Here is a 13,644-nt window from a genome sequence, read left to right on the forward strand (position 1 = left end):
CCAAAGAGGTTGTAGATGTGACATCAGAGGCTGAGAGAAGAGAATTTTTTGAGAAGAGAGCAGTCAACAGTGTCATACTATAGAAGGTAAGACAAGGACTAAAAAGTCCACTGGATTTGGCAGTTAGGCCATTGGTCAATGAGAACAATATCTGTGATATGGGGAATAGAAACCAGATTTCTATTCCATGTGCTCCATATCTAAACAGTCACTGAATCCTGTCACTTCTTTTGTTATTGTCTTTCCCTTTCTCAGTAGCACTTCTTTCCATTTTTTTTTAGTACTAGACCGTTTACATAGTCTTCAAATTAATAGCAGTTTGAGCACCTACTCTCTCGTAGACTCTGTTGGAAATACAAGGACATGTAAGATATGATTCCTTTTCCAAGGAGGGGGAAGTAAAGGGGAGAAGGGAGGTAGTTTGAGCACCTACTATGTGCCAGGCACTTGATGTATGATAGCTCCTTTAATCCTCCCAGTAAGCCTGTGAGGTCAGTAGTCTGCCTCCGAGCTTTTTTAATAGAAGATGAAACTTAAACGTAGAGGTTAAGTGACTTGCCCAAGGTCACACGGAGAGGTAGAACTAAGAACTGTTTGGCTCCAGTGTCCATTTAAGAAAATAATGCTCTGCTGCTTACGATCCAGTTTCTGAGAATCTAAAATTGCACAAAAGTTAGCAGTCAGTTTAAGCAACAGCTTCGAGCTAGTCATAGAAGAAATACCCCTGTGTGATTGATTGACTATCACATAAATTGTAAAGGTGATAGTTGCTACACTTTGAAAAATTTCCAAGATAAGAATTTTTATTTTTCCTCCTTGTGACCCTTAGTGCCTGGCAGAGAGTAGGTGCTTAGTAAATGTTTGAATGAATTCAGAGGGAGTGATGACGGTAAGTGGGGGTGGCCAGGTAGGGCTTTTAGAGGAGTGGGGGTTTTAGTCGGGTCTTAGAAGATGAATCTAACTCTTAAAGAAAGGTGGGGAGGACTTTTTAGGCAGACGGACAGACTAGGCAAAGTATAGAGGGAGTGGGAGGGAAGCGTAAGGCAGAGGTCGCAAACAGGCAGCCTGTGTGCTGGAAAAGGCCTGTAGATGTGTTTTGTTTGGCCTGTCCAATGTTTTTTAAGAATTGGAATTAGTTATCAACACATAAGTGTTTCCATAAAAATCTGGATTTCCCACTCCGATCAAAAAATTGAAAACTCTGTTAATCCTAAACCCATGTTCCTGCATGGCAAATGAGCTACAGCCGAGTAACTGCCACTCACGCCATCGACCCCTTGGGTAAATGTTTACTCTTCAGAAATGATTAACTTTGCTCTTGTATGTTTACTGGCCTGGCCCCTATTAGCAAGTTTGCGACCCCTGATGTAAGGTACATTGGGGGTTGGGGAGGTAGTGGGGTTTGGGAGGACTACGAATAAACCAGATTGGACTGGAGCAAAAGGCATTATTAATGTGCCTCATTGGGGAATATAAAGGGAGTTTGGAAGCCACATTCTGAAGGACCTTGAATGCCCCCCTGTAGACATAGAGGAGCCTTTGTAAATTTTTTGAATGGGGAGTGACATGTTCAAAGTAGTGCTAAGAAGATGAACCTGGCAGTAGCCTAAAGGGTAAAATAAAGGGGGTAAGGCTTCCTGGTGGAAGGTAATTATGGAGCTATTGTGGTTGTATAGGCTTGAGAAGGGAAGGGCCTTCCTTAATGTTAGTGGCAGGTTATAAAGCAAGGAGTGGGAATTGAGAGAGATTACAAGGGATAGTAATGAATGAATGTGGACAGAGGAGTCAAAAATGACCACCCCCAATGTGGAATTGGTCGGGTCAGTAATGAAAATAAGGAAATCAGTAGGAGTGAATATGGTTATGTTGTATGTTTTTGGGGTGTCTGCTTTTTTGTTTGTTTTAAAAATTTTTTTGTGAAGGGCTTTAGTAGGGGTAAATGAGTCAGGGAAGCGCTATTAAATGGTATATGTCTCTGTCTTACATGTTGAGATTTTAACATTAGTATTTTAATTGGCAGTTGTTTCTGCTTTAAGCACTAAACTACTAAAAAGTAAAACGACTCACATGAGAGCCAGTTCTGTAGCGCAGGGTAATCGGGGTGCCACCTTGCCACTAAACCACGCTATTAAGCTAAAAATCACCTTCTTGTGGCTTTGAGCATTTCACTCCACTTTGGTCCTTCTAAATCCTGGGCTTAGTGCTTTGCTTAGTTTGAATTTCGCCTCGCATGCTGCAATGACTAGATTTGTCATATTTACCTTCCAGTTGATGTAGAACATTCCCATGTTCGATTTCTGGGAAACCTGGTGTTGAACCTGTGGGACTGTGGTGGGTAAGTACCATCTGATTACTTGTGAGGCCAGTGGCAGTAATCAGCATGGAGAATACTAGAGTAACTATCATTCATAATAGACACATTGGTTGGCGTTGGTGGTATAGTGATGAGCATAGCTGCCTTCCATAAGAGATACATTGGATAAAAATGTATTTAGAATTGGCATTTGATTAAATCAAGATCCCTGACTTGAAAAGATTTTTTTTTATTGATTTCAGAGAGGAAGGCTGAAGGGGAGAGAGAGAAACATCAATGATGCGAGTCATCACTGAGCTACACAGGCCGGGCTATGTGTTAATTATCTCCAGGCAGTCTAAGCACTATACGTAAGACCTAAGCACATATCTTTCCACTGTGGAAGGAGTAGGAGACAGTGTTTTCTCTCATGGCCAAGGCAGTTCTCAAATATCCCATCACAAATGAACATTCACTATGCTTGTATGCCGGTATTGCTCCCTACCCTATGGCCATTTGATCTTCAGCTGATGTGTAGTGCACTGGTGAGAAGCTTAGGCTCTGGAGTTATATTAGCATTTGTATCTCAGGCCCTGTTAGCTGTTATCTTGCATTGATCACTTAAACTGTCTGAACCACAGATTCTTCATCCATACAATAGAGATAATGATTGTGCCAACTCATAGGGTTGTTTTGATGATTAAGTAAGATAATATGTTAAAAAACACGTAGCCAAATGCTTCACGAAATAAACAGTCATTGTTAGCTCAGCATTTCCCAGTTCCTAGCATAGAACCAAACATGGAATAGGTGCTCAATGAGTATCTGTTAAAAACAACAACAAAATAGCCAAATATTCCATAAGAAAATGACTCCACTGTTGCTAGCAGATGGATTACTTAGCACCCTAGCAGATTTCTCCATACAAATCCTTCCTCATTACCATTGCTTCCAATTCTGTAATCTGTGCCAAATCAGTCCAAGTCTCTTTTAGGCAATAAGATGTTATTGTCATTTTTACACATAAGGCAACTAAAGTCCAGTGATATTATGCATCTCCTAAGGTCACACAGCCATTTATTTATATTTATTTATTCATTATATATATATACACACACACACACACACACACAGAGTTAATCCTCACCTGAGGATATTTTTCCACTAATTTTTAGAGAGAGTAGAAGGGAACAGGGAAAGACAGAAACATCGGTGTGAGAGAGACACATCGATTGGTTGCCTCCCACACGGGCCCCGACCAGGTCCAGGGATTGATCCTGCAACTGAGGTACATGCCCTTGACCGGAATAGAACCCAGGACCCTTCAGTGGTCTGACGCTCTTATCCATTGAGCCAAACCAGTTAGGGCTAAACATATTTTTATTAATTTCAGAGAGGAAGGGAGAGGGAGAGAGAGAAGCATTGACTGGCTGCCTCCTACACCACCACCCCCACTGGGGATTGAGCCTGCAATGAGGCACGTGCCCTGACTGGTGGTAATTGAACCATGACATCCTGGTTCATGGGTTAATGCTCAACCACTGAGCCACACTGGCTGGGCTACACAGTCATTTAATAGCAAAGTACAGGACTGGAAGCTAAGTTTATTAGTTTTTTTCCCATAACAAAATTCTGTTTTTTGCTAGGCATCTGGTAATTGAGAATTGCTTGGGAAACAGCACACAGCCTAAGAAGCAGAGAGCAACATTCTGCTAAAAAGTGTTCTTAGAGTCATTTTCATATAGTTCAGAATATTGACTATTCTTCAGTAAGTATTCACTGGGCATCTATTCAATGGCAGGCTCTATGCTAAAAGCTGGGAAACAGTGGCGAACAGTAACAGACATGTTCCTTACTTTGGAACTTTCTGTTTAGGGAAGTGAATGGCATTAATTAAAAACTCATGCAGATGTGTAATATCATACTTGTAAATGTTAAAAAGAAGAACAGTGTATTGGTAAAAGGGCCTATAGTGACTGAATTTGCCCGTCAGGGAGGTCAGGGATTTTTTTTTTTTTTTTTTTTTTTTTTTTTGTAAAGAAGTACGGATTGAACTGAAAACTAAAGGGACAAGTTAGGAGTTAAATGAGAAGTAGAGGTAGTGCCAGGTGAGACAATGAACAGCGTGTGTCAAGGCCCCTCAGGGAATAGACCAAGGGCCTCGAGAACCAAGGACAGGTCAAAGTATGTTTGGAGCACAAGGAGAGGGCCTTAGGGTAGTGCAAGGCTTAAGTAAGAAGTTGAAACCAGAGCGGTTTGCTATTACTGGTATTTGCCCTGTCATTCGAAGCTTTTAGATTATCTTTCGCATAAGATAGATCATAAGTAGAAGGGACTAAACTGAGGACTTGCTTTTTTTTTTTCCTACTAGACAGGACACCTTCATGGAAAACTACTTCACTAGCCAACGAGACAACATCTTCCGAAATGTGGAGGTTCTGATTTATGTCTTTGATGTGGAGAGCCGAGAACTGGAAAAGGACATGCACTATTACCAGTCATGCCTGGAGGCCATTCTGCAGAACTCTCCAGATGCCAAAATCTTTTGCTTGGTGCACAAGATGGATCTGGTACAGGAGGATCAGCGGGATCTGGTAAGAAACAGAAAGGGTGCTACAGGACATGGTGGACATGCTTTGCAAACTTCTTTTGTGGAAGTATAGGGACATTTGTGCCATCCTTTTTTTTTCAGGGCGGAAATCTCTACCTAAGCTTTCAAAATAAAGTTTTGTCATTTGTGTGTGTATACACACACACACACACACACACACACACACACAATCCTCACCCAAGGACATTTTTCCATTGATTTTTTTAGAGAGAGTGGAAGAGAGGAAAAAACAGAGAAATATCGATGTGAGAAAAACACACAGATTGGTTGCCTCCTGCACGCGCCCTGACCAGGGCGAGGGCTGGGGAGGAGCCTGCAACCGAGTTACATGCCCTTGCCCAGAATCAAACCTGGGCAGGCCAATGCTCTATCCACTGAGCAAAACCGGCTAGGGCAGTGGTCGGCAAACTGCGGCTCGGCAAACCGCGGCTCATGAGCCACATGCGGCTCTTTGGCCCCTTGAGCATGGCTCTTCCACAAAAAACGGGCTCTTCCACAAAATACTGACTTCTGCGCATGGGCCACGAAGTTTCAATCACACTGTACGTGCGTGCCCGCACGTGGTATTTTGTGGAAGAGCCACACTCAAGGGGCCAAAGAGCCGCATGTGGCTCACGAGCCGCAGTTTGCTGACCACGGGGCTAGGGCATTTGGTTTTTTTTAAACACTCATAAACAAATTGTCCCTGGTAAGGGAATAGTATTCATTTAAAAACACTCATAAACAAATTGTCCCTGGTAAGGGAATAGTATTCATTTAAAAACACTCATAAATAAATTGTCCCTGGTAAGGGAATAGTATTCATTTAATAAATAACTTTCTATCCCTTTTTAAAATTAAATTTATTGGGGTGACACTGGTTAATATGGTCATATAGGTTTCAGGTGTGGGTTTCTATGTTATAGGATCTGTATATTGCCCTGTGTGCCCACCACCCAAAGTCAAACCTTCTCCAGTCACCATATATTAGGACCCTTTTCACGCTCCACCCCCTTCTCTCTGGCAACCAACACACTGCTGTTTGTATTTAGGAGTTACGGTTTTATATCCCACATATAAGTGAAATTATATGGTTCTTAGCTTTTTCCTGAGAAAAAAGAAGGAAGCTTGAGGTATAATACTACCTCACTTCAAATTATACTACAGAGCTACGATAATCAAAACAGCATGGTATTGCCCAGCCGGCATGGATCAGTGGTTGAGTGTCTACCTATGAACCAGGAGGTCACGGTTTGATGCCTGGGTTGCGGGCTCAATCCCTAGTGGGGGGGGGCATGTAGGAGGCAGCTGATCAATGATTCTGTCTCATCAGTGACGTTTCTATCTCTCTCTCCCTCTCTCTTCCTCTCTGAAATAAAATTTTAAAAAAATCAAACAAACAAAATTCCCCAGCATGGTATTGGAGGAGAAACAGACACAGATCAATGGAATAGAATAGAGAGCCCAGCTATAAAACCACATGTATATGGACAGATAATTTGAGACAAAGGAGCCAGAAACACACAGTGGAGTAAAGATAGCCTCTTCAATAAATGGTGCTGGGAAAACTGGGAAGCCACACGCAAAAGAATGACGCTGCATTACAGTTTATATATTTATAAAATATGTATGCTGCCCCTGTTTACTGTCCTCAGAGCAGACAGTTAGTGTCAAGGCTATAAGACTCACCAGGGGTGAAATGAAAGATTACAACTGTCATTAGGTTGACTTAGGAAACTGATAAGCATCTGTTCAAGTGCCAGTGACACTTGTTAGGCATAATGCTAAGTCCCTTAATTGCACTGATATGGTATATTTCTCTTTTCTAGTATGGGGATTATTAGTACACATAAATTTAAACCAGAAGCCACACAGTAGAAAGGGAAAACTCCCAGCTAGCTATGAGACGCCCCCCCCCCCAAGATTGGCACATCACAAATATAATCTAGCTTTAGTTTGTCCAATCCTATATAATAAAAGGCTAATATGCAAAATGTCCCCTTGACCAGGAGTTCGACCAGGGGTCAGAGCTGGCCAGCCATCTGCCTGTGACCCTTTCTTCCCTCCCCCGTGCCCCCTGGCCGGGGCGGGCTGACCTGACCCCACCTGTGCACGAATTCGTGCACCGGGCCTCTAGTATAAAATAAGAGGATTGGATTTTAGAGTCTAAGCTGAAAGAAAAGATCTGTTTCCAAGGATGAACCTGAGGAAAGTTTTAGAATATGTCATTGGTACAGAATACAGTCCCTCCTTGGGTTGGAGCCTAGGGGTCTAAGGATACCTTTTATTTAACTAAATGATTTTTTTTATAATAGCTATGGTCAGGAATACTTTTTTTCCTATAACTAGTTATATGATTGCCTCCAGTATTCCAGTTTTGGGGTATGTTTTGGTGTTTCTAGGTTAACTTACAGGCTTTCAAAAACCATTAGACAGAGTTCCGTATTTGATTTTGAGAACTACTTTGAGTATCTAATCTTTTTATTCCCTTCTCTCCAGGCCCTTGACTGGGACCCAACCAGGGACCCTTCAGTCTGCCGGCTGACACTCTCCGCTGAGCCAAACCAGCTAGGGCAACTTACTGTTTTCTGAATGCTTATATAGATATCTCCAAAGATACATTGTTGTTGTTTGTGGGATTTGAAACTTAATTAAGAAAGTTATATTCTGTTTCATTAAAGATTCAGTCAGACTTGGAAATTTTGAAGCAAAAATGGCTAGGGTGCCTCCCTAAGTATCAATTTCAAGTAAGATGGATGTTTCTCTCTATGTATTAGTGAGGGAACCTTAAAGAAACAGAACCAATAATAAGTGTGTGTTTTTGTGTTTGTGTTTGTGTGTGTGTGTGTGTGTGTGTGTGTGTGTGTGTGTGTGTAGATAGATAGATATAATAGAGGGAAGGGGTAGAGGTTGATTGATGGATTTTAAGGAATTAACTCATACAATTGTAGAGACTGGCAAGTCTGCAGTCTTCAGGGCAGGCCTAGGTTAAAGTGTAGATGTTGTTGCTTGAGTCAGAAGGTAGCCTAGAGGCAGGATTCCCTCTTAAGACCTTCAACTGATTGCATCAAGCCCACCCACATCATGGAGGGGAATCTGCTTTAAGTCTACTGATTTAATTATTAATCTCATCATACCTTCACAGCAACATCTAAACTGATCTTTGACCAAAGGTCTGGGTACCATGGCCTAGCCAAATGAATACATAAAATTAACCAGATAGGGTCACAGGTAGGGTCACTTTTAGACCTGACCTGAAAACATTTCTGCCAGGATGTCTCTGAAGTACTGTACACATTGAAAAATCCCTCTGAGGAAATGCTTTCTGTTTAAATATGCGGAGATAATTATATCTCAGCTTTTGCAAAGAAAGAGGAGAGCTATATATCCTGATCAGTGTGTTGGACTTGCTCATTCAGATTTTTAAAGAGCGAGAAGAAGATCTGAGGCGTTTGTCTCGCCCACTGGAATGTTCTTGCTTCCGGACATCTATCTGGGATGAAACTCTCTATAAGGTGCGTATGTTTCTCCGAGTTCCCTCATGTTAGAGCATAAAAAAAAGCAAGAAGGGTATTATCACAAAGATTTTAAACTCTTTCATAGCCATCTAAACATGTTGAACTGAAAAAGAAATTATAATAAATTGTTTGAAACATCAAAATTAACCTTAAGAGCTTTTGGGTTTGATCTTAGATTGGGTCGACATGCCTACCAACCACACTAAATTAGCTACCCAGTTTGGTCATGATTAATTTGATAATGATATTCATGACAGCTAAGGTTTCATCGGCTGTCATCCATTTTGACTTGTTGTGGTCTCAGTGCTGATTGGAGCTATGTCTACTATTCGGGTACTTCTACAGGATATGTGCTAGTCTGCCTAAGTTTGGATGGCAGGAGAAGAACAATATTTAAGGGAAAGATTGGCAAAGGGAGACTTAGAATGAGACATGTCTGTCTGCCTAGAATTTGATAGCGTCCATTTTCATGCCAAATGAAGACTAGCATTCTTTTTTCTTAAATGTGTTTTTATTGATGTCAGAGAGGAAGGGAGAGGGAGAGAGAGAGAAACATCAATGATAAGAGAGAATCATGGATCAGCTGCCTCCTGCACGCCCCACGCTGGGGATCGAGCCTGCAACCAGGGCATGTGCCCTGACCGGGAAGCGAACCCAGACCTCCTAGTTCATAGGTTGACGTTCAACCACTGAGCCACGCCGGCTGGGCGAGACTAGCATTCTTTCAACCAGAAAGATCGTTCCCGCTGCTGGAATGGATACCATACCGCTTGCGGTAGTTGTAGAGGTTACAACAATAGCCGTGTTATGGGTAAAGCTGAAATTACCTTATTGGCACATAGGTTCCTTAACCCTGCTTCCTCCCTTTCTCCTACTGATCCAGCGATTTGAAAGACTGGCTCCTTGACGCCCTCCTGTGGTCAGACCTTTCCTTCAGACTGCTTCTGGTGTCTGTTGACAAGTTTGACATCCTTCTCTGTCCCTGGTAGCTACAGCCTCAGTATCAACTGCATCCGACAAGTACCTACAACCAGAAGCACAGAAACCTGATTTCCCAAGGAGAAAAAAACCCAATGGACTTTAAATATAGCCATTGCTTTATTTTTTTAACTAATTCATTTTCCCCCCAATATTATGTTGACCCAGCCTCGCTCTATTAACAGATCATTTTTGAGATACCTGTCTAGGAAATACTGTTCTAGATTAATTTGGGCCGAATTTCTCTCAAAGCCTTATTCCCATAGAACAGGTAACCGTGAATAAGGATGGACATGACGCACTGATAAGAACCAGCTGCGGTGTGAAGGATGGCAATACATAACACGACCAAAGACAATTGGCTAATCACAACACTGCTGTGAGTGACAATGTCTCTGCTGTGGTTAGCTTTGGTGTCTTCTCCAAGGTAAATTCAGCAGTGACATTAACACCGACCTGGGAACTTGGAACCTGAAACCCCATGCCTAAGTAATAAAACTAATTGGAGCAGAGACATGGCACTACTATCGCTTGCATAAATGTCGCATAGCGCTAACTTACATTTTTCTATTCCGTTTTATTCTGCAAGCACTCATCACATACCCGCTTGATGCTGTAGGACGCACAAATGACTAAGACCAGGTTCCTGCCCTCTAGTGGAGGAGAAGAACATTACACACCTTGCCAGACAAATTAGAGCAAGATTCAAGGACATATTCTAATGGAGGTTCAAATAAAAGAGCCATAAGAGAATAGAGGGAGGTGTGGTTAATGTCAACTCCTTTCATTAGTCATACGCCTCTAGATGAAGTCAGTTTTAGGCAAACACGCAGTGTACCATTTTAAATTCAATAATTTATACAGCTGAATATAAGCCTTTTGGAATAATAATGCCATTAATTTCTCATATAATTTATCTTGTATGTTATCCCATTGAGGGGAGGGGCCATTTGTCTTTGTGGCTCTGATATTTTTTTAAAAACTGATACTTAGGTGTATGTTAACTATAGCATCATTAGATTCTGATTTTTTAGTATAGTCTGCATCGTTGGATTTAAATATTTGCTGAATGACAGGAGTAAAAGCTTTATAGCACAATAGGAGATCAGAATTTTTAACTTTTCCTAAGATAACATGATGGAATTAAGTTATTTTTTATTATCAATAGGAAAAAGTTTCTGCAGCATTTTACAAAAGTGTTTGAAAATTTAAAAAAACTCCAACTGAAGGGTAAATATCAAATGTTAGCTTTGCTTTCTCATTTTATTTGTTTTATGTCACTGGTTATCAGTATTTGGGACTCAATTATCACCGTGTTTTGCTGTCCGTGTGTCGTAGTGTGCTTACTCATTTGCAGAGGCCTGGGACTGGCTGCCTGTTAGTAATATTCCACCACATTTCTGTTCTGTTAGGCTTGGTCCAGCATTGTTTATCAACTGATTCCCAATGTTCAGCAGCTAGAAATGAACCTGAGGAATTTTGCTGAAATTATTGAGGCCGATGAAGTGCTTCTATTTGAGAGAGCTACTTTTCTGGTGAGAACTTTCTGCTCTGAAAATATTACTTCACACTTACCTTCTTTTATTCAAAAGCAGAGAACACCATGTTGCTACTTTCTGGAAGAACCTTCTTCCCTCTTGTGTTTAAGTTAACATGCACAACCTTATTTACTAGTATATAGTAGTATTGTCAGTAAGCGACCTGAAAGAAATCCTTTGGTTTGTTACTCTTCAGTAGTTAGAAAAAACTTAGATTTTTGTAGGAATAATCTAAAGTGGCGGTCGCTAACCTTTTGGGCCTCACGGACCACCAGTGGTCCATGGGCCACCAGTTGGCGACCGCTGATATGCAGAGTTTAGATCTGCAAATCACTGCTCGTTTGTATTGAAGTATCCCTATTTCCTATTGAATTTTATTATGAAACTAGAGGCCCGATGCATGAAGTTCGTGCAAGGGGCTCGGCCGTCGCAGCCCCGGCTTAGTCGGGCATCTGGTCTAATGAGCATATTACTTTTTTTTATTATAGATGAGGGTTATTTCCCTTTTGGGGAATCTCGCATCCCACCCTTTACAACAAAAGACTGAGTTGAAAACTTTTAACATGGAAGAGATGTAATGGTCAACTCGGTGACATAGCTAAGAGTCACATGGAGAGGCAGAAGGGAAAAGAGGCATCTTGGTATTGGTTCATCCATTGGGATGTTGAAATTCTGCGTAATGTTGGCAGCATATGGGGCTGAGGAAAAGAAACAGTAAGCCAGGTGCCAAGTCTGCCCTGAAAATCAGGAGACTGACAGATGCTGGCCTAGAGGAGTAACAGTGGGTGATATGACTACATTGCATGGATTTAAAGGGCATTACTCTTTTTCATAGGTGATTTCTCACTATCAGTGTAAAGAGCAGCGTGATGCCCACAGATTTGAAAAAATCAGCAACATTATTAAGCAGTTTAAGCTGAGCTGCAGGTAAGAGGTCTTGTGGTATCTATTTACCTCTGGAAAAAATTAATGTTATTTTGTGAGGTTCAAATAACTATAGTGGACTACGCTTCTATATCTAGAATAGTTCTTCAATTGAAAAGAAAGCTAAACTCTAAGGGAACCTATAGGTAACTGAGGTGAATGAAATTCATTGTCCTTTCATGTAAACTCAAGTGATACAGAAGAAGCATATGAAAAATAAGCAGAGTACCCTTTTGAGATGTTTGCTTCTGTTTGGGGAGAAATAAAAAATGTCCAAGAGAGTTTGGAAAAAGAAGAAAGTAGGATAATTTACCCCACCACATGCCAAGATTTTCTATGAAACTACAGTAATTAAAATAGGGAGGTACTGATTCAGGAATGGTACAAAATAGAGTCTGGAAATGTCTAATTGTGTTGCCTCAGCTTGGATTAAATACAATTTGAGTCTTAGCGTTGTGAATATAGGTTGATGCAATGGCTGAACATCATAATTTATTAAATATTTAAGAATCAAAATTCTTACCCTGGTAAAACTTTGATACCCAGACAGTAGAATAGGTATGAGTTTATTCCTTTTATGCCTCAGCATAAAAGGCACTTGGGTTGGGACTTTTTGGCATGTTTAACACTAGTGTTTTTAAGGAGAAATACAGAATGAAATGCAAATATAATTACCTTGTTTGTTTTCAAAGAGATGAGATCATTTCTTGAATTTCAATGTAACTAAAATTCAAAAGTTAATCTTAGTGATGGAGGAATTCCAACTTTAAAATCTTCTTAAATAAAAGAGAAATCTTTTATAACATGATTTTTAACAGGGATCTAAGTCTAAGCCCACTTTCATTTCACAGTCAATATCAAGTCCTAACTCTATTTCTAAGTCACTTTCCAAACTACGATCAATTGAGCATTAGTTTCTTTGGAAAACAAAGTGGAGCTAGTGATTAACTGTCTTAATGAAGTGGTCAGTTGAGGTATGATGCTATGAAAATGTTTTCCTAAAACATAAAAATTCTTATATTGCTATTATTTTATGTTCTTTGCTCTTTTCTCTTCTCTCCTATAGCAAGCTGGCTGCTTCTTTCCAGAGCATGGAAGTTAGGAACTCTAACTTCGCTGCTTTCATTGATATCTTTACATCCAACACTTATGTGATGGTTGTGATGTCTGATCCATCCATTCGTAAGTTGAAACTTAGCTAACATTGATTCAAAGCCACATATTCTTTAAACTCATTGCCCTAGAGGTAGGACTTTATTAGATACTGAAAAACTATTTTGTAGTGAGTGAGGATGGTTTCACAACAGTGTAAATATACTTAAGGCCACTGACCTGTGTACATTTAGAAATAGATAAAATGGTAACTTTTTAAAAGACTTTTTATGGATTTTTTTAGAGAGAGAGGAGGGGAGAGAGAAACATTGATGTGAGAGAAACATTAATCGGCTGCCTCCTTCACACACCCTACTGGGGATCAAGCCCAGAACCTGGGCATGTGCCCTAACTGGGAATCAAATTGGCAACCTTTTGGTGCAGGGCTGATGTCTAACTAACTGAACCATATGGCCAGGGCTAAATTTCTTGTTATGTATGTTTTATCACAAAAAAAACTATCTTAGTACTAGTAATAAATATTTTTTCTATTTAATAAATGTATATTTTGAAGCTTAAAAATAATTTAGGCTCTAGGGCAGTGATGGCGAACCTTTTGAGCTCGGCATGTCAGCATTTTGAAAAACCCTAACTTAACTCTGGTGCCGTGTCACATATAGAAATTTTTTGATATTTGCAACCATAGTAAAA

At 40.5% G+C, this 13,644-nt stretch overlaps 1 protein-coding gene across 4 annotated transcripts in view; it reads left to right on the top strand.

The window, feature by feature from the left end:
• Positions 1 to 13,644, top strand: part of RRAGB (Ras related GTP binding B) — a 38,399-nt gene that overhangs the window by 23,053 nt on the left and 1,702 nt on the right. For 2 of the 4 annotated variants that reach the window (XM_036305129.1, XM_036305130.1), the window contains exons 4-10: positions 282 to 365; positions 2,269 to 2,335; positions 4,665 to 4,887; positions 8,303 to 8,398; positions 10,792 to 10,914; positions 11,753 to 11,844; positions 12,908 to 13,023. In XM_036305129.1, the coding sequence (XP_036161022.1) occupies positions 282 to 365; positions 2,269 to 2,335; positions 4,665 to 4,887; positions 8,303 to 8,398; positions 10,792 to 10,914; positions 11,753 to 11,844; positions 12,908 to 13,023 (801 nt within the window). The remainder of the gene's footprint in view (positions 1 to 281; positions 366 to 2,268; positions 2,336 to 4,664; positions 4,888 to 8,302; positions 8,399 to 10,791; positions 10,915 to 11,752; positions 11,845 to 12,907; positions 13,024 to 13,644) is intronic. The other 2 variants (XM_036305131.1, XM_036305132.1) reach the window with 1 other exon arrangement.

The sequence above is a fragment of the Myotis myotis genome, unplaced genomic scaffold (assembly GCF_014108235.1).
Source record: "Myotis myotis isolate mMyoMyo1 unplaced genomic scaffold, mMyoMyo1.p scaffold_m19_p_4, whole genome shotgun sequence".
NCBI classification, from domain to species: Eukaryota; Metazoa; Chordata; class Mammalia; order Chiroptera; family Vespertilionidae; genus Myotis; species Myotis myotis.